This window comes from Merops nubicus, unplaced genomic scaffold, assembly GCF_000691845.1.
Source record: "Merops nubicus isolate BGI_N331 unplaced genomic scaffold, ASM69184v1 scaffold21959, whole genome shotgun sequence".
NCBI lineage: Eukaryota > Metazoa > Chordata > Aves > Coraciiformes > Meropidae > Merops > Merops nubicus.
Window position 1 is genome coordinate 1 of NW_008630504.1, and position 26,115 is coordinate 26,115.

Below are 26,115 nucleotides of genomic sequence, written 5' to 3' on the forward strand. Positions count from 1 at the left end.
ACTGTATTATTATACATTATAATATATAATAAATATTATGTCTATACATAAAATAAATATATAAATAAGAAATCTAAAAGAGAGAGCTACTCTGAGTGATAATGGGAATTTATTTTGCTATTTTCCCAGGCTGTGTTGGAGTGGACATGATACCAAGAGAGGTTTGTTGCCACATGGGTTTGTATTTCACCCAGAGGCTGGGAGTGGGGAGGGTGCAGAGTGGTCTCTGCTGGTGCAACCTTGTTTTATGGTGCCCCAACTTTGAATTCCTGTTTTTATTTTTGTCCTTTTTAATTGGTAAGGATGCAATCACTCCCTTTGTTTTCTCTAATAACAGTTTGGGGAAAGGTTTACAGTAGACTGCCAGGACTGTGTTTGCCGGGAAGGTGGAATTGGCATTGTGTGCAAGCCTCATGAATGCCCCAAACAAAACATCACCACTTGTGTTGGAGAAGGCTTCTATAAGGTCACTGAGGTCAATGGTGAAGACTCCTGCTGCCCCATTGTCACCTGCAGTAAGTTTATCCTTCTGTTTCCAGTCTTTCTATACCTTTTAGGAATAGAAAGGGAAAGGAAAGAGAGCACACTTAACATGAGAAATCTGCAGCAGGGAGTCACAAAATACCTTTCCTCATGCTTTTGAAAACCAGCTTGCCCAGTGTTAAGGAAAATACATTTTACTTCAGCATAACTGCCTCTGTAGTTCTCGAGTTCAGAACCACATTTAGTTCAGGTAAAATGCAGATAGAGTATGGAATTCTGTGTGGATTTTTGTTCTGTGGCAATAGCTTATGACCTTGGAAAGAGTAAAACTGGAGCACTACTTCTCTGCAAAGAATTGTGATATTTTTCCAATGCATAATAGAAGTTTCATGGGCTAGAGCAGTTCTCCAATCCATTGCCTGGGTTGAATCAGAAAAGTGTGTTCTCTTTCTGCAGTTTGTTTCTTTGGAGAGGATGTGGACTGTTTCCTAACAATGGAAGCTCTATCCTAAGTTCTTTGAGAGATGCCTATTTTTAGCAGCTGTGATTTAGTGTATTTTTTGTTTCTTCCTTTTTTTTTTTTTTTTCAGAATGCAATATAAGCTTGTGCACAACTAAACCCCCCAGGTGTCCACTGGGATTTGAAGTTGAATCTGATATTCCCAGTGGTCAGTGCTGTCCTGTATACAAGTGTGGTAAGTCCCTTGGAAATATGGTCCAATTATTAGCTTTAGATAATGGGTAATTTAGCATCACACTTAGACGATTCCTCTTCCAATAGGTTATTGCATACAACATGCAGTCAGTCTACAAACTGTTTACTATTAACATTGGTTTCTGCTGCCATGGTTATGATGAACAACTATTAAATCAGACATAGCTCAGGTGGCTGAACTTCAATTTCCAATTTTCAGATGAGTACCTGTACAGAACAGCTACAGAATTAACCAGGATTGTCATCTCAGCTTTATCTAGCAAAATGTCCCTGTAAAGATCCTCAGTAGAAGATAGATTTACAAAGTCCACTTTTGTATTCTTGGTAATTAAGGATCTACTTGCTCTTGCTAAGTGGACATTCTTGGCCATGGCCTGGGCTGTGTGTATTGGGCCAAATCTTTCTCCCTTTTTACACATGCAATATGTGTTCTTGTACTTTATATATGTCATATCCTCTACCAGAAATGGGGAATAACCAATGTGCTTGAGTCATTGTGGTAGGAATGAGTTTGACTAGAGTGGGGTGAAGACTTTTAGGGGTTTTTTTTACCTCTCTAACAACCCAACTCCTTGCTTGTTAACAGTTCCCAAGAGGGTTTGTGTACACGAGAATGCTGAGTTCTTGGTGAGTTCCTATTTCAACAGTCTTCTGCACATCCTTGAAGGATCAGTTAGTGTGCTTTAGCAGGAGTGCTATGAGGAGATTTCTCTGGCACAATCATCATTTTAAAGATTTTTTCAGATTCCTGTCAGCTGTTCACCAATTTCACAAAGCCTAAATCTTTTCTGAAAAGCTTCCTGTGTAGGAAAAAGGCTGAAGAGTTGTTTGTATGTCAGTCTCAGAGGGAGATTTGGAGTTAGGGTTAAGTGTGCATGAATTTTAAAAGTCAGTCCAGCATGTTATTGCAGTTTTAAGACTCTGCTTTGGAAAATGAAAAGACTTGTAAATAAGTATTATTCTAAACACATTCCTAATAGATTCTGTTTGCTCTAGGAACTGTTTTATTGCAGATATTTTTATGACACCTGTCCTTTGAATATCTGAGTATATCATTGCTGTATAGAACTTCAAGAAAGGCTCATGTTAAATTATATTCAGTATTTAAAGTGTTGTCTTCATAAATGACTAGCTAAATAGTTTTTATGATTGTTTCCTTTTCCATTGTTTGGTTTAATAATTTATTGGAAATCAAGAAAAGTCTGTCATATATGTTATATCTCACTAATATATGAACCTTTTTTTCTTTTAATAATTGTAGCCTAATTCCTCAGTCTTTATTGATAAATGTCTGAATTGTTTCTGCACCAACCAAGTTAATACCAGCTCTCAAATGAATATCATCTCCTGTGAACATATTCCATGCAACACAGCTTGTCAACCAGTAAGTGACAAACTTAAACCCCAAAAAAACCCCCAAATATCCTTGTGTGTGAAAAACAGTTTGACCAATGAATGGTATAAGCAAAAGACAGGGAGAAAAAGACAGAAGTCCAGCTCCAGTGTGGATACCAACTGTCCCTGAGCAACCTTCCAGGACTTCAAGGCTGCTTACTGAAGAAAGGGCAATTGCTTTAAACTGAAAGAAGGTAGAATTAGGTTGGATATAAGGAAGAAATTCTTCTCTCTAAGGGTGGCAAGAACTGGAACATGTTGCTCAGAGTTGTGGATGCTCCATCCCTGGATGTGTTCAAGAGCAGGTTGGATGAGATCTGAGCAGCCTGGTGTAGTGAGAGTAGTCCCTGCCCATGGCAGAGGGGTCAGAACTAGATGATGCTTAAAGGTCCCTTCCAGCCCAAAACTAATTAATGGAGTGATATTTAATTAATAAGCATATTTATTATAGTGCTTTATTTTAATTTAATTTATTCCATCTATAACCTGCTTTTATTACTTGTCTTCCATTGGGTTGGAACATAGGCACCAATCTAGAGTGCATTTCAAAGCATAACCAGTTAATGGGTCAGTATATTTTCATTTATTTCTCAAAAATACATCTACCATGCTGCTTTCATTTTTAATTCATTTTAATATCTAGGGATATGAACTTCGACCAGTGAAAGGTGAATGCTGTGGAAGATGTGTGCAGACTAAGTGTGTTATACGTACAGCCAGCAATTCTCAGCTCATCCTGAATGTAAGTATGTTCTACATCTTGCATCACTACCATCAAATTTGTGGAGTTTGCCACCTGAAAGGTCAGAGGCTCAGCTAAAGCAAAGCCCGTTTACAATTTTCTGGCCTGAAGGGAGAACTCAGGAAATCATATTTACTAAAAAAACACTACCTGGAATAACAAATCCAATACCATTGGAAAAGTTATTCCTGCAATATCTGGAAGCTTGGGGGTTTCTATATTATTTGATTTCTGTGTACTGAAAAACACCAGTAAAGCCTGTGTGTGAAACCATTGTATTGCCCCTGTAGGGTGAAAGTTTAAGGTTGTTCTTAATTGCCATTTAACAGTTTAGCTTTCCCTAGGGATGGATAATTTTATTAATTCTCATGTTCTCTACATGCTTTAGAGGGATTTTTCTTTTCCAAGGGAAATCTCATATTAGACTGAAGGTTCTTTCCACACATGGCATACTAGAACACATGTGATAATCTATATCCCAAATGACTGTTACCCTAAAACTAATTGCCTGGGAAACAAGAGGAAAGTTCTTGTTAGAGGACTAAAAAACTTGTCTGAGCTCCCTTCAGCTTTCCTTACTACATTTTGTACTTTTCTTGCAGCCTGGAGAGTTTATAAACGATCCTTACAACAACTGCACCATTTATAGCTGTGTACATATCCACAACCAGTTTATCTCTTCCACATCAGAGATCACCTGCCCAGCATTCAACGAGGAGACCTGCAAACCTGTGAGTAAACGTGGAGAACTTCCCCTCTACTCCATGAGTAGATTACTGCAGTTTAATTCAGCCACTGAACGAGCAGCAGAAGTCACATGAAGCTCTAATGACCTTTCACCAAAGTTTCTTAGTCCCAGTGGCAAAATCTTCTGCCACATCCATGCACAGACCTATCGAGTGTATAAAATAAGATATCTTGGTGAGAGTTCAAGGCTTATAACTGGCAGCTGTCTCTCAGTAGAGCCAAAACTCTGGTAAGCACTGAGATAGTCCTCCCTGACTGCTCGGTGCAGGGTCCTGTTGACAAGAACCATGTCCCCTTGAATGCTACAGGAACACAAGCTGCTCAGTCAGTGGGCTGCCAGTTGCCCCATCCATATTCCCCAGCCAAATACAGAAGTCTCTGAAAAAACATTTTTTGGAACTGTTTCTGAGGGGGAAAAGAAAAATGCAGGATGTTAACTGTAGATTTCCTTCAAAGCATTTTCTTTGTTTCCACAATCCTTTGTAAATGGATAGATTTTGAGTCTGGAAAAGGCCATATTACCTTTATTTAGATCAGTGCTACAATTTTCACTGGCTATTTCCAGCCATTGAAGAATCACTCTCCTCAGTTATTGGCCTAAAAGCTTCTTTAAGACAGGGAAAGGAAATAATATTTATTTTTCCTCTTTCTTTGTTCTTTTAGGGCACCGTTACCTTCTTACCTAACGGGTGCTGCAAAACCTGTAAGTACCCCAATGTACCTGAAATAACAACAGAGAGAATGAATTTTCTTCTTAAATCCACCCATTTTCCAGCCCCAGAGGCTGATATGTTTGTATTCAAATAGACACTATCATATTTATGTTGGTTGTTCCAAACGTTTGCTGTTTGGTCTCTCTGGGAAGCTTTAAAGCAGAGTAGAAACACCACTTAAAATGCTTTGAGTGCACTGCAGAAGCCCAGCAGTGAACTTCAGGGAACTTCTGGAGCTATTTCACTGGAAATATTTTCTGCCCTTTCCCTCCAGGTGCACCTCTGGACAGTCCCACCCCTTGCACTGTCCGTAGGAGGAAGGATTTCATCGTCTACAGGGGCTGTCGTTCTGTGGACAGAGTTGTCATGACTGAATGTGAGGGAACGTGTGGAACCGTCTCACTGTGAGTAAACTGATGGGACAAGGAGATTTCAGTTCTGCTGGCAATGAGCTTGTTTGTATCACAGGAACAATAAATAGGTGGGCTACAGGATGGTAGAAGGTTTGGAACTATCAGCTCCCCAAACCACAGGGAGCTTGGTTCACGTGGGGGTTCACAAAATAGTGAAATCTGTGACCCAACAGTTGATTTGTCTTAATATAAAGCAGAAAAGTGTATTAATTTGGCTTGAGATTCAGACAGCTATTCATCCTTTAAGAGCTGGCTTGTCTCTCATTTGTGTCAGACCACCTTGGCTAGAAAGCATCACCAAAGAACATGAACTAGTTCCTGCAACAGGAATGAGCCTGGAGAGCAGCCAGACCTGATGCTCATAAGCTGAAAAGCTGTTTCTCAATAATACACATACATCTTTTAAAGGAAGATTCAAATATGCACAAGTTTTATACAATAAAGAAAAAAATGCTTTAGGGGTGGTGTTAGGGGAGTGGTTTCACTGTAAATTTTTGTCTAAAATGAGAGATTCACCAGGAAAGTGGCTGTAAGGAAGTGGCTCATGCACAAGTTTTATACAATAAAGAAATTGGAAAAAAATGCTTTTGGGGTGGTGTTAGTGGAGCAGTTTCACTGTACATTTCTGTCTAAAATGAGAGATTCTCCAGGAAAGTGGCTGTAAGGAAGTGGCTAGTAGGGTACTTGGTACTGAGCTATTACAGCACTGGAAAAACACAATTCTAAGACCCTAAAGGAACAGGGGAATTTTTGCTGCCTATCACTGAATGTGCCACAGGGCACCTTACATGGACAAATCCTGATCTCTAGTCTCAGCCTAAACCCCAATTAGCCAGGGGGGATTGTGATGCAATTGTGATGCAACTGTAGCACTTGTAGCCAACTGACGGGTGTGATACATTGTAGGTGGCATGGTAGCCACTTGCCTATTCAATCTTCTTATTCAGATCAGGGCATATCAGGAAGAATTCTTCACTGAGAGAGTGGTGAGGCACTGGAGTGGGCTGTTCAGGGGGATGGTGGAGTCACCATCCCTGGAGAGATTCAAAAAGAGAGTAAATTTAGCACTTGAGGCTGTGGTCCAGTGGTTAGGGAGATGTTAGGAGGAAGGTTGGACTTGATGATCCTGGAGGTCCTTTCCAACCACAGTGATTCTATGAGCTTAGCACTTTCATGAGCCACAACTGTGGCTCTCCTACACGTTATTCCAAACCCCTCACAGGAGTTCTGTGCCTAATTTCCCCCTCCTCTCTGCGTGCTGGCTTCTGGCACGAAGTAACATTGCCACGTTCCCTGTTAACAGATACTCTGCTGAATCCAACTCCATGGACCACAGCTGCTCCTGCTGCAGGGAGCTGAAGTCCTCCCTGAAGGAGGTGAGACTGAAATGCCCCAGTGGGCGTTTCATTTCCCACAAGTACATGTATGTGGAGAGCTGCAGCTGTCAAGACACGGACTGCAGAAACCCACGGTCCAGTGAGATGCACAGCAGAGAAGAACACGACCAGGCGAGCGCTCTGGACCGTATCAAGAGGGCCATCAGCTTCTCATCAAAATAAAGGGGAGAAAAAACCCCACCAGCATCCAGCTAAAAGGACTATGCACCCTTCCTGTCTTCCTTGACTGCTTCTGAACTCTGCTTTTCCCAATTACTGTATCCTCTTTATTCTCTTGTTATTTTTAACAGCGCTCTATTTATTTGTGTGAGAAGGCAGAAGATAAATTTGTGTTCTTCCAGGTGCACAGTCATTGGAGTCCTTTTCTGATCAGCTTATTTTCTCTGAATGATTAAAAGCACATTTCAAAACACGTGGGGTTTGTGCTTATTCACGCGCTGTCTTGATGGGCCTGAGTTTTGAAAGACAAGGAAAGATCTTCTCATTATAAGAAGTCAACTGATATAGTTCTTAAATTTTGGGGGTATCTATTTCTGGCTCCTTAAAAATGGAAATATCAGAGGGTACTGCCTAGAGGACTCCAGGTTTAAGGTGGAGCTTAAAGGTGATGCTGTCTGGAAGAACAAAGCCAGAGATGAATAATGCAGCGTGCAGGGATTCAGGTGGCTCAGAGAAACTTCTGGTTCTGCACCAGGTCTCATTTTGGCAGGGCTGTGTGTGTTAGAACTGTCCCAGCTCATCACAGTGGTGCATGTTCAGTAGGGAAGTAGTTCCTCAGCTGTGGAAGCATGAAGTTCATTCACAGTGCTGGAGGAACGTGTAATTAGGACTGCAGTAAGAAGATTTAAAATTCCAGTGTTGGCAAAGCAGATGCCTGACTCTGAGCTAGTAATTTCAGGCTTGATCTACAGGAAATGGAGAGAAATAGCCATTTTGGAAGTTCATTTGTCTCACAAGGAAGAACATGTCCAAAGGAGGTTAATTGAATTGCATTCTAAAGTGCCTCTTTATCTGATCTTAACTCTATGGAGAGCTGAAGGGATTAGCTGGGAGATACACACCTCATGAATCCTCTGAAGTACAATGGGGGTAATCTACACCTTCTGCAGTGTGTGGAAAGTGCTCTTGGTATTATTTTGTCTCTGTTCATGAGCACTAGTTGTGCTTTGCCCTTTGAGGAACTTAAAGCAACTGCTTGAGCTGCAGCCAACCTGAATCCAACCATCTCTGCTGCCTAAAGAGCTGGTGGCCCAGATTTGTGCTACTACTAGCCCTGCCCAATGTGTTGCAGCTTAGAGTGCAGACATTGGTAGAGATGCACAGAAAACAAAACTCCAGAAGATTTGTGTCTCTAGAATACTATGATATTTATATATAAAACATAAATAATGATAAAATCTTCTATTTTTGTGGAGGGGGAGAGGTAGCTGATCTAAGAAGGAAGTTTTATCAATTTACAAAACAAGCTTCAGAACTATTCAGAGCTTCATTAGAACTATTCATTAGCTTCAGAGGCTAATGAAGGCTGTTCTCTGCTCCTGTGTGGGTTTCTAAGGACTTCTAGCTCCAGGTTCATTGTCCTGGGGCATCTACAGGGTCACTCCCCGCTGTGGATTCTTTGTTGCCTAAACTTTCCGTGCTGACACAACCAGACTTTTCCTTGAGCTGTTTGCAAAGACCACTTCTCTCAAACTCTGTTGGTATTTAGCTGTCTTGGAGATCTTCTTTCGTGCAGTTAAATTTGGTTGAGGCCAGCAAATAACTTCTGGAGGCAAAGAGATACAAGGTGTGATCAAATCTGCCTTGTTGCCTGTGAAAAAAAAAAAGAGATAAAATACTCCAAGTCAGCAGTAGCATTTTGTTGCATACTGTATTTACACTGAAGACTAAAATTTTCTTGCTTTTTTGTTTGTTTGTTCATGGGACCTTTCTGTTCATATGACAACTGCATCTAAGTGAAAAGATGCAGCATAAAAATGAGTGAGGCTGCAGATTTTGGCTTCACCACTGCAGGGCACTCTGCAGCCAAGAATGTGAAATCACTTGGGCCACAAAACTCAAACTGCCTCCAGACAGCAGCTTGTGCTTCATCACATGGAGGATTTTACCCCTCAGAAGAACTCTGCTGGTGTTTCTCCACAGACACGTGTGTGCTATTAGTCAGCAGTAAAAAAACCCTCTATTTTGTCAGAAATTTAGAAGCATGCAGAGGGTGGTGTTCCTCCCCGTGCCCTGGATTGCAGCAGTACCTTCCCTTTTGGTCCTGGGTCACTGCTGCCCATGAGCAGGTTCCCAAGTAGGTGCTGTCAGAGAATTCTTACAAGTGTTTGGCAGTTCCAGGTCAAGGTGTCCCTGTCAAACCCCTTTCTGCACTCTTTGTCACCTTGGGGCTTGGCAGTTCAGTTGGCACCTGGATTTCCATTGGAAATGGATGGCAACGTGGAACAGATTCAACTTTTTCCAGCAGAGAAACCCACAAACAGCCTTTTGGAGAGAAAGGAAGGAAAGGAGCTTTAGCTGTGTGCCCCTACAAAGAGAGGAGCAGTGGCAGTGAGCAGCACTTCTGCTCCTCCTCACAACCCTCCTGGAAGTGATTGGAGACTGTCCAACCTGATTCCATAAAACATTTTCTTTCTTAAGCAAGAGCAGGTCACTAGCAGAGAGCTGGAAAAAAAAAAAGCAAGGGACAAACTGAAGAAATGTTTCCCAAGGCAATGTTAGCCCTTGAGAGGCTCGGAGGAGATGCTGGAACCTTCTGGTCCCATTGTCTCCTAGGCAGGACTTGCTGCAGGGGGCTCAGGAAGCTTCATAAAAACCTTTGGAATGGGCTTGATTCCTTTTGTCCTCCAAGGATGACTCCATTCTCCAGGAATTTCCTTGTCTTTTGGAGTCCAGCAAGAAGGGAGCCCCAGTAAAGTTCCACTGGGTGACACGGTGGCTAATACACTGTCATGTCTCCATGCTGTTCATATCCTCGTAGACTTTCTGTTTAGCCTCCTACTTTCATGGGTGGCAAAGGGTTTCTTTCCAGTTAATTTCTTTTTCTTCATCTCCAGTTCCTTAGCAGCCTTACTTTTGCCTTGAAAAAGGAGGAATTCTTCTTGGGAGGCAAGTGAGACTTCTAGCCCCACAGCCTTTGAAGGCACAAGAAGCCAACATCCTAGGTTTTGTTCTCCAAGAGCTGCTTGGCTTAGCATCACTTTGTCACATTGTCCCTAAGCAAGAGATGAACAGAGTTCCTCTAAGCATGGGGTTTGCACATGTCCCTGAGCCCCTCAAAGAAGTGCCTGAACCTGCTTGGACCTTCTGGTGAGCAAAACAAAACAAATCCAAACCAAATCATGGCCTTATTGCTGCTTTCCCTAAGGGAAGGAAGGGCAGATACAGGCAGGCTGGGATTTACCTGTAACATGGTGGGCTCAAGTTGCACCAGGGAAGGTTTAGGTTGGGTATTAGGAAGAATTTCTTTCCTGGCAGAGTGGTGAGGCACTGGAAGGGGCTGCCCAAGGGGGTGGTGGAGTCCCCATCCCTGAAGGGGTTCAAAAAACATGTAGATGTGGCACCTGAGGTCCTGGTAGTGTTGGGTGATGGTTGGACTTCATGATCTTAGAGGTCTTTTCCAACCTTAATGATTCTATGACTGGTTGTTATTTTGATTCCTGCCCCCAGGTTCAGGCTCTCCAAGGCAGCTGGAGGCTTAAAGCAAATCCTTCCTAGGTGACTGTAGTCCTGCAGGAAGCTCCTCACAGCACAGAGCTGGCTGTAGACCACTGCCAAACACCAGAGCAACACTTTGTGGATTGGCTCCAGCTCAGGGAGGGTGCTGCTGTCACACAAGCAAGAGAGCATTGCAGCTGAGGGACTCCAGTGCAGCTCTTGACACATTTGGCCACTCTAAGAAGAAAAAGGAGAAAACTCCTTGTCCTGTTGTGTTCTAGGGGCCATTTGGGAGGGGTACACACGAGTATTCCCTTAGATGCACCCTGAGCCTTCCTTGCAGTAGGACCCATGACTCCTTGGACTCAAGGTGATTGTAGTGTGAACCTTGTCTGTGGAAGTACATGGGTTTCATTCCCAGTTCTGGTCTTCTCCAAGGCAGTGTGAAGCTCAGACAATTTCTCCCTAATTACCTGGAGATGCACTGGAAACTCAACGTTGTTCATATGATCCTACAGTGAGAACTTTCACCTCGAGTTAAAAAGTCCTCAGGATATTTGGTGATAAGGCAAGCCCAGCTGTTTTATGAACCGTTGCTGGAGAAGTGTTTTGGGAACACCAGGGGCAGAGAGGGGGAAATGCTTGTTAGCAACATGGACAAATCACTGCTGCTCTCTGAGGTGAGGCAGAAGTGATCCAGAAGGATGGGGAGAAGCCACACGCAAGCCAAGAAGAACACTCCCCAGAATAATCGAAGGTAAGGATTCCTGATCGAATAATTAAGTTGTTTAGTGATGTAACTGTGTTATAACTTTATCATCTTGTGCTGGAGAGGGAGGGTGAGATAAAATTTTTTGGTCTGTTGGGCTGTACTTTGCTGAACCACACTTCACTGAGCTGAGCACATGCAACCCTGCACATGAGCCCTAATGAAAGGGCTTCAGCAAAGGCAAAGCCCTGAGTAAATAATCCTGTAGTTATTGTGTTGGACACCTTGAACTTGTGTAGCCAAGCCAAGTCAGACACTGGGAAAAGAGGTAGAATTAAATTTATAAACTCCAAGATCACAGGAAAAACAATTCTTGTGGACTTGAGGTCCCACCAAAACTGAAATACATTTAAATAATTGTAACATTGATCTACAATTTCTGAAATTTCATCTCCCAGCAGCTGGAGGGGGGGGGGTGAGGAGTATTTTAAGGCACAACAATTTCTTCAAACAGTCCTCTTCCTAGGCCAGATTTCCTAAATTAACTCTGTTTTTTTCAGGTAACCACAAACAAACTGCATTCCTAACTGGCAACCTGACAGAGTAACTTCCAGCCAGGCTACTAAGTCATAGTCCCATGGCAAATGTAGAAAATCCTTTAAGTTCTGTTTCAGCATCACCCATTTAAAATCTGCTGGTTCAAACTGGGCTTCCTTTAATGTTCTAGTTTTTCAGCATTGATACGTAAAATGCTTGAGTTCCAGTCACAAAATTGTCTTTAGAACAGTGAAAAACACCACTGTCATCTTCTTCTTGAGCCAAGACTTTGAGAAAACCCACCAAACATGAACTCATGAAAGGATTTTTGATATTACTTCAGTGCAACAGCTTCCATATCAAAAAGTCTTTTTGTTTCAGAGTGGTTTAAAGACAGAAAACACTTTGTCTCCTTTTCCCTGCTTTGGGCTGGCCTCCTCTCTACACCTGACAACAAAATGCATTGTCCCCACTGCCACTCAGCCTCTTTACTTCCAGGGCATCACAGATCTTCCACTGATAAGCAATTACTCTTACAAAGAGTAGCTTGCAAGAATCATTCTGGAAATTTGTTTCTGCTCACATTATAGGGTATATTTGATAGGTGAAAAGCTTCTCATTTACTCTGAAGGTTAAACAGAGGGACTGGTCATGAGAGCCTGGTTCAGTTAGTCACACAAGGGCTAATCTTCTGTGTGACAATCTGCTCTAAACCACTAATCTCACTCTGACCTAATGATAAGAGAAGCATCCAGATTATCCCACACGTGGGGAGCGAGGTGGAGAGGAAACCTTGGATATAAGTAAGGCAACTTGCATACAACTACCCTCCTTGGCAGAAATCAAGTGGAGAGAAGGTGTAGCAGAGCTGGGGTTGAGGAGCACCTTTGCTTCACTCAGCCCTCTTCAGCACTAACAAAATGCAGCAGGAGCCACAATCAAGGAATGTGGCTTTACACAGCTTTGGCCTCATTTGTCTTGTTTTTCCTCTCTCTGGATAATCATCTGAATTTAAAAGGAAATTTGTGTTCAGCCACCTACAAAACTGGTTTGGTTTGAGTGGCACAGTGTTGGAGGCAAGGCAAGCTCTGAAATGTAGGTGACAGAGAGAAATTATTTCCTATGAAATATGGCTTGTGCTGGAAGGATCACAATCTGAGCTCAGTAGAAATGCTCTGATAGAATTTTAGATTGGGTCCTTGATTGGGACACAGTGTAAATCCAATGTAGGAAGGAAAACAGGCCAAGGTTGCTTCTCATCTCAACCTTCTCTGCCCCATCTGCCTTTCCTTTGGCTTGCAGCAGCTGTCAGTCATGGTGGATGTTGTTGCTGGGTATGTAATTTCATGGTTATACAGACTTCAATATTAAGTATCCAGTGGCCTCTTCTGAATTGCCTTGGCATCCATGAAATAAGAAATTGCTTTTTGAAAAAACAGGGTGGAATCTGCTCTACGTTGAAACCTATGAAGTTCTAATTCTTAACGCAAATATTCACACCCTTCTCCACATGGGGCCCAGGGTTCACTTTGTTCTGATCCTTCCTAATTTTCACCAGGAAGGCTGTTGAAAGAGAAATCTTTCAAGTAGAAAAAGCTGAAGGGCCCAGCCTCCCAAAGAGATGACTTTCTATGCAGGGAGTCTTTCCTGAGTGAGGAAGTGCCAATAGGTCAATGAGACCTGTGTGCACAAACACCAATCAGCCGTGTCATTACTCCTTGATTGTGGGCTTTGAAAGATCTACAGCATCTTAAAAATAAAACAAAAAACCCAACCAAAACCACAAAGGAAAAAAAAACACACACCAGAAAAGAGCAGCTGAACTGATTCCTTGCAAACAGGAGCAACTAATGCCCTTGATTAGCTCAGGAGAAGTCAAGGAAGCCTATGGCAAGATGAGATGTTAAGGAGTTTTGTGTTCAATACAAAGCAACCAACCATCTCCTCTCTAAATTAAAAGACTGGAGGCATTATTCATGTGTTTTAATTGACAGTTAATGACAGAGACCCCTTCCCTCCTCTTCCTCTGCCTGTTACAGATCACCTTACATTCCTGCCAGCTGTTTCAGACTGAGTGGTGGATGCAAACCTGATGGGTCAAATAAATCTTTGATGTGAATTTCCTAAATTCCATGGGATTATACCAAGGATAAAAGCATAACGCATGTTGCTCTTGAATTCTTCTGGCATCAGGTATGTATGATATTTTGCCTGACTCACTTCAGATGTTTTTATTGTGTGTGTTAGCACAAGAAGTCTTGACAGCAAATCCAAATTGTTTTCTTAGTTAACACCACGTTGTTAATGAAGTACAGAGCATTGCTCTAGAATTATTACCTAGGCAGAGCTTTTAAACTCCCATTTTATACTGGATTAGCATTTCAAGAAGCACTATCAGGTCTACCTGAAATTAATATTAGAGGATTTCCAAGCTGAATTCCACCAGGGCCTGAACTTACTCAGGATGGTGTGCTACAAAAGCCTTGGTAGCCTCCATGCTTTGCAGTACGTGTAGGGTCACCTACATGATAAAGAGCATGATGCAAATGCAACTGCCAGGCTTCAGCAGAGTGCCTGGCTATAAACAGCAATAATCCACCCAATATCCCCCAATTTGAGTGTCTCTTTACCAAGCCTGTATCAAAAAGTATGAGCTGTGAGTCAGTGGTGTATAACATTGCTTCGTGATGGTTTATCTCCAGTGAGTCAGGGGTGATAAAGAAGCTGAGTTAATATTTACCTGTTGTATTTACTAAAATCACATACCCTTTAATAGCAAATGATCCATGAAATGGGCTGTAAAGGGGCCAAGAGGAATTGTTCCTTTTGCTAGTGCAGCTGCAGCAAAGTGAAGGCCTCTTATGCTGCAGGGCCCAATAAAGGGAAGAGTTATTAATCCCAGGATGTCACTGTGGGGGGAATAGTCCTAACCTGCCTGCCTGCAAGAGCAGTGATTCAGTGGTGAGTGATCAGCACATTCACCAGCTCCCCATCAGGCTGAATTTCCTTCTGAAAAGCCAGCGTGTCTCTCTCCTCAGAACCTCAGGGTTGCCACACTTGACTAGCAAAACATGATCTGAGTGCAAATATCCCTCCCCTGCCAGCAGTCCCAAAATCACTGCAGGGCATCGAAGCCTTCGGGGAGCTCTAAGGAGAAGCCAAAGCAGCAGCTCTGGTTAATCCCTGACAGGAGCTCTGCACCCCAAGGGATGGCAAAGATGACAGAGCAGAGCAGCCAGGGTGAGGAAACAGCCAGGTACAGAGCCAGAGGACTGGGCTCCTAGTTTCTCTGAGCAGCAAGAGAGGTGCTCTTGCCTTTCTCAGGGGAGGAGCCCAGATAACTGATATTTCTCTGCTGAGAGGAGCACAAGTGGCTGCTGTTCAATGACTTCAGTGTTTTATTCTGCCTGTTCCTCAGACATGGTTTTAACACCTTGTTCATGCTCTTCCCAGGCCCCTAAGTGCTACGTGGGGCTTGCAGGGGGGAGCCATGCCCTAGCTCATCCCTCCTGCCCACCCTGGCGTGCCCCTGGACCAGCCCACGGGTAGAAGCCGAAGGGCTGGGGGCTGCAGTGGTCACCTTCCCCATGGCTTTGTCACCTTGGGGCTATCCCAACCTGAGGGTGTCCTTGGCAGGCAGTTTACATCTGTTCCCCTCTGCTTTTGTGCTGCCCACGGGGAATAAAGGTGTTTTTTTTTCCCCCTAGTATCAAGAATCATACTCCTAGAGTCTTCTTTTGTCTCTCAGACTAGAATGAATTAAATAGCTGCTTTCACTGCCTGGGTTGGAATGGGAAAGGAAGAGGACCATGATTTAAAAAAAAAAACCCAGACTTTGTCTCTGCAGAGTTCTTCAGTTGGCTTTTAATGCTGTATTTCATTTGGGAAAATAAATACATTTCAGCTTTCTCTCTTTATCCTCAACTAACCTCTCTTTGTCAGTGCCTATGGTGGGCTGACCTATGTGCCTTTGGGCTTCACAACCCTTCCCCACACCTGCCCTTAGCTCTATTCTGTGAGGTGAACAAGAACTCAGATGGAAAGTTACCATGGGACTCAGCTGAACTGGAGTGAATATTGCACTGTATTCGATTCCAGATCATCTTGGTCTCTCCAGTGCCATGTTCTCGTGGTTTGGTTTAACTGCTAGATACTCTGCTGGTTTAACTTTGTCACTCCCTGAATGGAGATCAGCAGGGAAGAGGTGTTGTGCTTCAAAGGAGAACCAGCAGAAGCCAATTACCCCCATCACTGGTGCCGTGAAGTCTGTTGGTTCTGTACTCCAGCCAAAATGGCAAGGCTTCAAGAACAGACTTTACCTTCCAGCAGTGCCCTGCCTCAAGTGAGAGTGACAATGGAATTAATGGGGCAGGGACAGTGGGAAAGGGGTAACACGAACTCATGTTTCATGTCCTGCACAATGCTCTTGCCTGCTGGTGCAGGGTTTCCTTGGGAGCAGCAGCAAATCTTCCTCTGGCAGATGTTTGCACCCACAGGTCTGTAAGCTGCTTAGGAAGCAGCTCCTAACTGTGTAGGGAGAACAGCTTGAGGACACTTCAGTTTCTAAATGCTGGAAAGTTTGGTAGAGCAGTGAGGAAGATGAAGTTCTCAAGGACCAGTTTACCATCTGCCAACCAGATAAAAGAGTCCTAAGTGAGTTCCCAAAGTGACATGGAGCAGTTGGAGGAGTGGGAATGTCTGTAACCCACGTTAGATCTGCTGGGACTAGGTGAGAGGCTTCCCCCCATGGCATGGTTAAGGTGAAGGACTCCTAAGTCAGCTTGTGCCAACAGAACAAGTAAATCTCTAAAAGGGACCCTAAACTTACTCACCTCAAACATGTGACAAGGTATCTAAGATCTGTCCTGCAGAGGGATGGTAGATCAGCTCATGATTGAGGCACTGGATGGTTTTATGGGTCTGTGACAGGGAATTAGAGCCCTCTGAGAACACAAAGGGACCCCTTTGCAGCAGCATAACATAGGAGGTGGAGGGATGAATTGTGGTCTATGTCTTGGTGGGACCAGGGCACCACTCCCTGATGCTGTTAGGAGAAACCACTACCCCTGTGTGCATAAAGAATAAATTGACTTCCCATGTCTGCCTGGTGCCATAAAATCCCATTTGTGCAGTAGAGGTGAGAAGTTTGCACCTTGTGGACTGATGTTACTCCTGGTTTGCTGAAGCAGGAAATCTCTTGGCTTTTTTTGTAGGATATTTTGGATATGCTTCTTAGATTGCCCTCCTGCCAAAGGATTTTGCTGATCATGACAATATCTTTTTTCTCTAACATTTAGAAGTAACCATCAAGCAAGCAGAAGCAACACTTTCTCTTGAGCTGGTGTTAAAGCCAGAGAAAAGCTCTGGAAGAGGGCAATGCCTGCTTGTTATTAACCAGCTATTCTGAAAAACTATTGCCAAAGAAAAAGCAACACTGTGGGGGTGGGGGAACTGGTGTTAAAGGAAATAAAAAAAGGGACAGCTCTCTTGTCTCCACACAAAGCAAGAGAGAAGTGGGCAACCCTCTTGTCTGAACGACAGGAGGAGTGCTGGGTGCTACACATGAACCTCTGAATGAAGCTCCACCTTTCAGGGCCCCTGCCATCCGTGTTTTGTTCTCACGCCAGATTCCTGGACTATAAAAATCTGCCTATAAGCCAAGAAAAAAACACTTCCCTGGAAGGATTTTCAAGTTACCGCCTCATGGCAAGATGGAAATAACAAAGGGGAGCTCACTCTGGATCTTCTGCCTCATCTGGAGTTGTTGCAAGGGCAAAGAACCTGTTCAGATAGGTAAGAAGGAAATCTAATTCTCAGATTATTTGCTCCCATATTGCTCTTCATAAGTGACAGACAGAGTTGTCAAATGAAAATGTGTCATATCTTCATGTAAGAGCTGTAGACGTGCCAGATGCTGTTCAACGTTCTACATTTTCTCCCTCAGTGCCAACCATTTAAGTATTTTGGTATTTTTTCTTTCACTCTGAGGTAGTTTATCAATCATTCTATGTCCTAAGTAACTAATTTTAAAGAGGAGGCTCTCTCAGTGCAGTTTGCATCATAAAAAAATAATATGCTGACACCCTTTTCCACACATTTCACATCTAGTCTTTGTAGAATTGTCACCACAATGCCTGCTGGACTTAACTGACCAAAGTGAAACACTACCATAGGAGAAATCACATTTTTTGTGGTTGCCTCCTGGTTTGGTTTTGAATTTTGAATGTCTTACCTACTTTTCTCAGTGGCTTAATTCACAAGCAATCAATGTGACTCTCTTAGTAATTCTAGACTTTCTATTGCTCTCTTAGTATTTCTAGCAACTCCACTTTCAAGAAGAGCCAAACTTCATTATTTCCCCTCATTTTTGTGTAGAAAAGTGCTAAATTACCCAGTCCACTTATGCCATAGGTGTTCCCAGCACTTATTACTGTCCTTTTAAAATGCTGTTTCTCTCAGGACTTCTCAGCACTTGAGCTGGTGTTGCAGTTTTCTGTCACCAAGACCTGAAGTTTTCAGTGTTCTCCTGCTGATTCTTTGGTAGAAATATTTACTAATATTTTAGGATTCACTGAGAACATTAATGACAGTGATGGATGTTGTGAGGTTGATTTTCCTAAATGCTCTACACAAACAACACCAAGAAATTTGCCTGTTATCATTTGTCATTCTTTCAGATGGGCCTAGAAGAAATGCTAAAAAGATTTTATAGCAAGGATATCTTCTTTAATTAAAGGTGGTTCATATTAGCTTTGTGCAGCTCAGGAGTATGAAAACTACTTTCTGAAGGTGGCATTTTATAGGAAGGATATCGATATCTTATTTAATTAAAGGTGGTTCATATTAGCTTTGTGCAGCTCAGGAGTATGAAAACTACTTTCTGAAGTGATATACACTTCAAATATGTACCAATACCTTTGACAGAGGTACAGCTCGGAGGTCCAAGACATGATTTTGGGTTGAGATGAAAAGCAAGTAGCTCTGAGCAGGCTGCTGAAGCTGGTGGGAGCTTCAACTGCTCTTTCTGAAGTGATATACACTTAAAATATGTACCAATACCTTTGACAGAGATACAGCCTGGAGGTCCAAGACAAGATTTTGGGTTGAGATGAGAAGCAAGTAGCTCTGAGTGGGCTGAAGCTGGTGGGAGCTTCAACTGCTGAGATCAGCAGCTAATGCCACCTGTGATGCCTCCTGGAAGGGGCTTGATTCAAGACTTTGGACCAAAGGTGATATACACTTAAAATATGTACCAATACCTTTGACAGAGATACAGCCTGGAGGTCCAAGACAAGATTTTGGGTTGAGATGAGAAGCAAGTAGCTCTGAGTGGGCTGAAGCTGGTGGGAGCTTCAACTGCTGAGATCAGCAGCTAATGCCACCTGTGATGCCTCCTGGAAGGGGCTTGATTCAAGACTTTGGACCAAAGCCCTGCCTGTGTTAAGAAGCAGGATTTCAAAAGTAGAAATGAGGTTTAGGGAGCTAGGATGAGGTTCCCCTCACTTCACTTTAGATATCTGCAGTGTGAATGCATCTACAGTGTAAATGCTGAGGGGTGCCATCTACCTTGGCATTCCTCAGCAACCTCTATAGACAATGGAGAGGAACATGCAGTCTTGGAGCATCTTCTTCCTAGGTAGACAGGTAAGGTTGGTAGCTAAACCTCTGCTGCTTCTCAATTTAGAATGAGGCTAGGATCATCTACTCATATTGGGAGTAGCTCTGGCATGGACTTCAAAAGTCTGAGGGGTGCCATCGACGTTGGATGCACCATGCAGTCTTGGAGCATCTTCTTCCTAGGTAGACAGGTAAGGTTGGTAGCTAAACCTCTGCTGCTTCTCAGTTTAGAAGGAGGCCAGGATCATCTACTCATATTGGAAGTAGCTCTGGCATGGACTTCAAAAGTTCAGTGAGATGAAACTCCTTCCCACAAGCTAATACCTCCCAAGGTTAACTCTTTTACCTTTGAAAATCTCTCCTTTAATGATTATCAACCAAAAAACATAAAGCCAATTACCCCATGTGGGGTGAATTTCTAACCTCCCCTCCCGTGACCCTTTCTCTAGTCCAGGTCTCCACCGTCAGCAGGAGCGAATGTGCCACCTGGGGCAACTTCCACTTTCACACCTTTGACCACGTGAAGTTCACTTTTCCTGGCACCTGCACCTACGTCTTCGCTTCCCACTGCAACGACAGCTACCAGGACTTCAACATCCAGGTCAGGCGCAGCTCCGGGGGCGGCCTCCTCATCTACTTCACCCTCACCATCGATGGGCTGGTCCTGGAGGTGAAGGAGACGGGCATCACAGTCAATGGGAACAAGTGAGTGAAGGCCACGCTGCTCTCCTGCAGCAGGTTTATTGCTATTTATTTGCAACAAGGGGTCTGTAGGAAGTGGTCCTATCCTGCAGAGGTGCTCCTGGCTGGGTGTGAAAGGTTCCTTGGATTCTAAGCAAGGTGGTGTGAAGAGTCCATCCCCTAGTGGTGGAAGATGCAAAAAGAATGTAAACTACATCTCCCAAGGTTCAACACCAACGTGTTAAGCAAAAGGCAATGTGTGTGTTAAAAGACATTTTTAAAAGGTGTAGGTTTCCCTAATGTTGCTTTATTTTGGGAGGGTGGGGTGGGGGGAAGGAAACAAAATCAACACTTTAGTTGTAGAAGGCTTTGGTTTTGCAGAGATTTTGTATTATTTTTTTTCTCAAGACATTATTTCTATGGTACTAACCCTCCTGCTGTGTTTTCCTGTTCAGGAACAGATGGTCCTTTTAGGAAAAGGTTTCTATTTCCAGATAGATTAGTCTAGAAAACAGCACTGCTTTGCAGATCACAGCTTGCCTGAGGATCTTCGTACACAAAGGACAGAAGTTTAAGTCACCATCCACACTTTTGATTCAAAATCCACACTTTTAATTCCAATCTGAAATGCACCAGGAAGCAAACTGCAAACAGAAGGGTGAAAATGGTCCATAAGTACGAAGCCATATGGAACAGGAGTTGAGTTGGGCACAGTTTTAAGGGCAGCAAGGGTGAGGGGTGCAGTCACCTTCTCCCAGCACATGGGTATGAAGAGCCAAGGCAAGTTTTGACTCTGGGAAAAACCCTCACAGTCCTGTTGGAGAGAAAATTGCAAGCATATGGGCTGTCTTATTCTTGACAGCCTTCTAGAAACACCCAAATATAGAGCAGCACCACTCAGCTGTAATTATAGCAGCAAAGCTCAGATGTAGCTTCTAAATCAAAGGGGCAAGAAATCTCTTCTCTTTTGGCCATTTTCAGTTTCTCTAAGTTTTTCAGGCTCTGGGAAAATGAACAGTAATTGCCTTGGTGAGATGAAAAAGTAATATAGGTCTGAGTCACTTCAGTACATGATGAGCAATAGATCAGAGCTCTTTTCACATCTCTGTGAATCCCAAATGTCAAGGAAAGCCTGGAGGGGTGATGAGAACCTGCAGTATCCTCCTGTAAAGGGCCATTTTCCCAGTTTTGTGACCTTGCTCCTGATAACCTTTTGGGTTAATGCCCTCAGAATGTGTAAACAAGCAGAGCTGCATTGGTATCACTCAATGGCTAATGCAGTATTGACTCATGACCAAAACTATTGTGTTGTGAATTAAGGTTAGCAAGAGGTCACAATGGGCAAGGTGATCATGCCTAAATTGAATGCATTGTGTTGGGTGAAGGCTGACCTTGAAAAGAATGTCCCCATGGCTTATTTAGCTTCTTTTGACTAGTTTTTCTCATTTCTCTGAGAGGATTTCATCAGTCTGTTCAATGCCTTGTTTTGTCCCCTCCCATTTCCAGGATCCCCCTGCCCTTCAGCTTGAAGAGCATCCTCATTGAGGACACCTGCACCTACTTCCAAGTCACTTCCAAGCTGGGCCTGACCCTCAAGTGGAACTGGGCTGACACTCTCCTAGTATGAACAGCCAGTTAGTTGTTTTTCTCTTGGTGAATCTCATGCATGATGAAAAGCAGAGCTGGGTGCAGGCACCGTGTTGATGTGGGACTGTTGGTGGGGAGGTATCACTGTCTCCATACACTGATGGGGACAGACCAGACTTCCCTGGGGCAAAGGCATGGAGGATGTTACAGGGGCAAAGGCATGGAGGATGTTACATGACCAAAGGTGCCACTATCAACCCTGGAGATGGAACCTCTGTGGTTATCTGCTGTCCAGCTCTGTCTTGTTAGCTGCCCTCTGCCTCAGTGCCTGTCTTGTGTGGGAAGCTGCTCAGTGTGGCCAGTTCAGACCTTGACCTCTCTCATTCCAAAGCCTTGCTAGGTGGGAGTTCCCCTCTACACACCCACCCCAAAATACCCTCTTCTGTAAGGGTGTATTTACACTTTTGGGTGTGAGCACTTATCTTGCACAATCAGGACTGAGATGAAACAAATGGAAGTTGTATGTCATGTTTTGTACTTCAGAGGGGCAGAGAGAGAGTAGAAGGTGAATAGAGAAAAAAAAAATTAAATTAGGAAGTAATCAAGTTCAGGAAGCAATGTTCAAACTCTAATTTAATGATGCATTTACTTCCCCCTTTCCCTTGTACTAATTCATACCTAAAATATTACAGGGACCACCTGTAGAGCAGACACAATTTTAGGGAAAACAAGGCCTTTTGTTTTTTTTGGTGGACATGGGTGACTGCCCTCCAAGCATGCAGGAGTGAGTAGGTGCAATGCTTTTAGCAAGGCAATAATGTGCTAACCTGGGTCTTTATTGCCCCCTAAAAAGAGCAGAACAAGTTCCTCTGGACAGGCCCACCCTTAGAAATGCTACGAGGTTTCCCATTTAGCCTATGGACTGGAAAAAGTCTTAAACACAACTAAAAGCTGACCAGGAGCTACTTCTCTGTAGCATCCAGCATCAGAGCCCAGCTCTCTGACCTGCCCAGGGTGGAGCTGTGGTACCTTGTCTCTGTGCCAGGGTGTCCATCCTGGGAGACACTGGTCCAGGGGTTAATCCAGCATCCAGTCAGCTCTTTAGCAGGTAGGAGTGATAATTGGTAGAGGATTTGCTTCCTATTTAAATTCAACCAGTCTGCAGGGAGGTTTTATGGGGGGTTTGTAATGGCAAAGGAGCCTCCTACAAATAGATTCTGCTGCTGTGCTTTCCTGTGGTGGGGAAAAGCCTTTAAAGCCAGGTTTCCTCTCTCCTTCTGCTTTGTAGCTGGACCTAGAAGAAACATATAAAGAGAAAATATGTGGTCTGTGTGGGAACTACGATGGCAGTGAGAAGAATGACTTGATTCTGGATGGTAAGCCATGAAAAAAAGCCCTTTCCACACCGAACAGAACTGTCATGGAACTTGACATCTGCTGCAGATTGCCTGACAGACACTCTGGATGCTTGAACATTTCTGTATGCAGGAGATGTATTTTAAGAGGTTCTGGGATGATTTGGGTTCTTCTGCTGTTTGCAAAGTATGCAAGAGTCTCAAACCTCTTTGGCCCAAATTAATTGCCTGGTTGTCAGGCAGCACCATTGTCAAGTGTCCCTCTGGTAGGATTAAACTTTTAGGAGCTTGTAGTCTCAAATGTGGCACAAGAGCATTTTTTTTTGGTCCATTCTCATCATTTTATAGTTGGGTGTCAAGTGTGATTATTTTTGCCTGTGTGATGAAATGAAAACCTCCTCCCTGAGCCAGAGAGATTTCCCTGAGCATCTTTGCAGAAACCGTGGTGCCATCCACTGACACCTCCAGATATTGCACTGAGCTGGGAAGAGGCCAGCAGAGCAAAGAGCTGAGGCTCCAACCCTGCAGCAGCCTGGTTGAGCAGGAGGGAATCTGCATCCTGGGGTGTCAGCTGCAGGACTGAAGCCTGAGTTGTAACCTCACCCCTTTATCCTCCCTTCCCAATGCCTGGGTGTCTTAAGTCCCCAGAAAAACATCCCATCTACCTCACCCATTCAGAAGAAAGTTTTGATTAAAAATACCACTTGCAGAGAGAGATTTGGGGTTCATTTTCATATTTTATGTTTATTTTATATTATATATTATATTTTTTGATGCATCTTAGTCACATTTCTGCCATTTACTTCACAAGTGCAATAGGTAAAAACTAAAGCTGGCTCAAATTTTTCTGAAGAAACAGTTTGCTGCTGAGAAGCATTGATTTGAGAAGAAGTTTTTGGTGGTGCTTTGGGAAAACCCCTCCAGCTAGTGTGATGGTTCCACACCCATACTGTGTGCCCATCTTCCTCTTCTCCTGCTCCCTCTTCCCCCCTTCTCCAGCCTTGCAGGCAGCGACTCAGATGCACCTGGGGATTATTTTGCAGGCTATAAAATGCACCCGAGGCAGTTTGGAAACTTCCACAAAGTGGAGGATCCCTCAGGAAAGTGTGCTGATGTGAGTCCAGATGACCACACTGGGAGGCACCCTAGGAGAGATGAAGATAGATGCAGTAAATTTGTAAGTATGTGTGGCCAAGAAGTATAAACCTCCTGAGCTGCAGCCCTGGAGGGACTGTGCTGAAACAAGTGTTAATTACAGAGCATCAGGCACTGAATTGAATTTTTCAGGTGTCTACCCCTGATTCTGAGAAAAATGTCAAACTTGCAGCTGAAAGAATATCCTATTATAGTGTCATAGAAATAGATAATGGGAAAGTGCACAGTGAATGACAGCTTCCAGTCCAAGAAAAAGCCCCTCATGACAGCAAGTTATCCTGAATAATCTCCTGAGATCCATTCCAACCTGAATTACCTGAAAAAAACCCTGAAAAATTGGGTTGCACATCCCTAAACCTGCACGTTGGTAAAATGTCAAATATTACTTTTTTCCCCCCCCCTTCCTTCTTTTCATTTTTTAACAGAAAAAAAGATGCAAGAAACTCATGTCCCGGTTTGGAAACTGCCCCAAAGTGGTTGCATTTGATGACTACGTAGAGACCTGTGCTCAAGACATGTGCCACTGTGCAGTTAATTCTTCTGACTCTGATTTGGTTTCCAGCTGCATATGCAGCACTTTAAACCAGTACTCTCGAGACTGTGTCCTCAGGAAAGGAGACCCTGGGGAGTGGAGAAGCAAAGAGCTTTGCTGTGAGTAACTATTGCTCTGGAGGTTTCTTTCGTGCCAGTGGTGTGCACAGGTGGCCAAGAAGGTCACCAGCATCCTGGCCTGGAGCAAAACTGGCCAGCAGGAGCAGGGAAGGGATCGTGCCCCTGGACTCAGCACTGGGGAGGCCACAGCTTGAGCACTGGGGTCAGTTTTGGGCACCACAGGATCAGAAAGACCTTGAGGGGCTGGAGTGGGTCCAGAGAAGGGCAACGGAGCTGGGGAGGGCTCTGGGGAACATGATTGTGAGGAGCAGCTGAGGGACCTGGGGGGGTTCAGTCTGGAGAAGAGGAGGATCAGGGGAGACCTTCTGGCTCTCTACAGCTCCCTGAAAGGAGGTGGGAGTGATGTGGGGTTGGTCTTGTCTCCCAGGTTGCTAGCTATAGGACCAGAGGAAATAGACTCAAGTTGCACCAGGAAGGAGGTTTGGATTTGATCTGAGGAAGAATTTCTCTCCTGGCAGAGTGGTGAGACATTGGCCCAGGCTGCCCAGGGAGGTGCTGGAGTCCCCAGCCCTGGAGGGGTTCAAAAGTCCTGTAGATGTTGCACTTGGGGACATGGCTTAGTGATCACGGGAGTGTTGGGTGGTGGTTCACAGAATCACAGAATGTCAGGGGTTGGAAGGGACCTCTGGAGATCATCGAGTCCACCCCCCCTGCCAGAGCAGGACCATCTAATCTAGGGCAGGTCACACAGGAACACATCCAGAGGGGTCTGAAAAGTCCCCAAGTTGTCTCAAGTCTCTGATTGGACTTGATGATCTTAGAGGTCTTTTCCAACCTTAATGATTCTATGATATATATTCTGATGCCAGCAGAGAAAAGAGGAGCTCTATTAACTACTGTGAATCAATCTGTAGAAGTGCTTTGACAGGAACATTGTTAATGGAAAAGCTTCTACAAAGTGAACTTCATTTTGCTCCTTACATTAGAACTAGATCTTACTATTGTCTCCCTCCTCCTCGTGGATGTTTTCTCCAGATCTTTTTTTGATTTTACCATGCACAGTTAACTCACAGCCTTGGTTTACATGTTGACATCTAGCCAGAAGTCATGGAGAAGTCTAATGTGTTTGTCCTCAGTTTATCCTGTGCTTTCCTACTCAGTAGTCAGAGATACCAAGCAGGAAATCACTGTAAATCCAGGGGGGAGGCTACTGGTAGTTCTCCCAAACTGCTGGTGTGGATTGGGATAGAAAATTAATGCCAGAATGACTGATGCTTCAGACAAAAATAAACTATTATGACTCCATAAATAATTCTGGTGTCCTTTGCTTGTGCCATGATTTCAGACACCCTTGAGCTAGTAAAATAATGTGAGATAACTCATATTTCCCAGCACTACTCCAAATATGAAGTAGAAGTGATCATAGAAAGTTCCTTCAGAGGTTAAACAAACATGACACATGCAGATAGAAAGTTTTGCAAACAAGATGTAGGGGAAAGGAGGAAGAAGGAATTGGGGTAGTGATACAATGGTTTGAGAGCTCTTACAAATCCATGATTAACATACCCCATCTTCATCTCTTCTTGCAGATCAGGAATGC

General features: G+C 43.8%; 1 protein-coding gene across 1 annotated transcript in view; it reads left to right on the plus strand.

Moving 5' to 3' along the window:
• Positions 1–337: 337 nt before the first annotated feature.
• LOC103779699 (mucin-5B-like) overlaps positions 338–26,115 on the plus strand; it is a gene marked incomplete at both ends in the record, with an annotated part of 31,965 nt that continues 6,187 nt past the window's right edge. The window contains 13 exons of the mRNA XM_008947343.1: positions 338–515; positions 1,074–1,178; positions 1,785–1,825; positions 3,237–3,335; positions 3,938–4,066; positions 4,746–4,785; positions 5,070–5,199; positions 6,512–6,684; positions 19,575–19,830; positions 21,313–21,427; positions 22,682–22,769; positions 23,756–23,925; positions 24,329–24,558. Of these exons, the coding sequence (XP_008945591.1) occupies positions 338–515; positions 1,074–1,178; positions 1,785–1,825; positions 3,237–3,335; positions 3,938–4,066; positions 4,746–4,785; positions 5,070–5,199; positions 6,512–6,684; positions 19,575–19,830; positions 21,313–21,427; positions 22,682–22,769; positions 23,756–23,925; positions 24,329–24,558 (1,754 nt within the window). The remainder of the gene's footprint in view (positions 516–1,073; positions 1,179–1,784; positions 1,826–3,236; positions 3,336–3,937; positions 4,067–4,745; positions 4,786–5,069; positions 5,200–6,511; positions 6,685–19,574; positions 19,831–21,312; positions 21,428–22,681; positions 22,770–23,755; positions 23,926–24,328; positions 24,559–26,115) is intronic.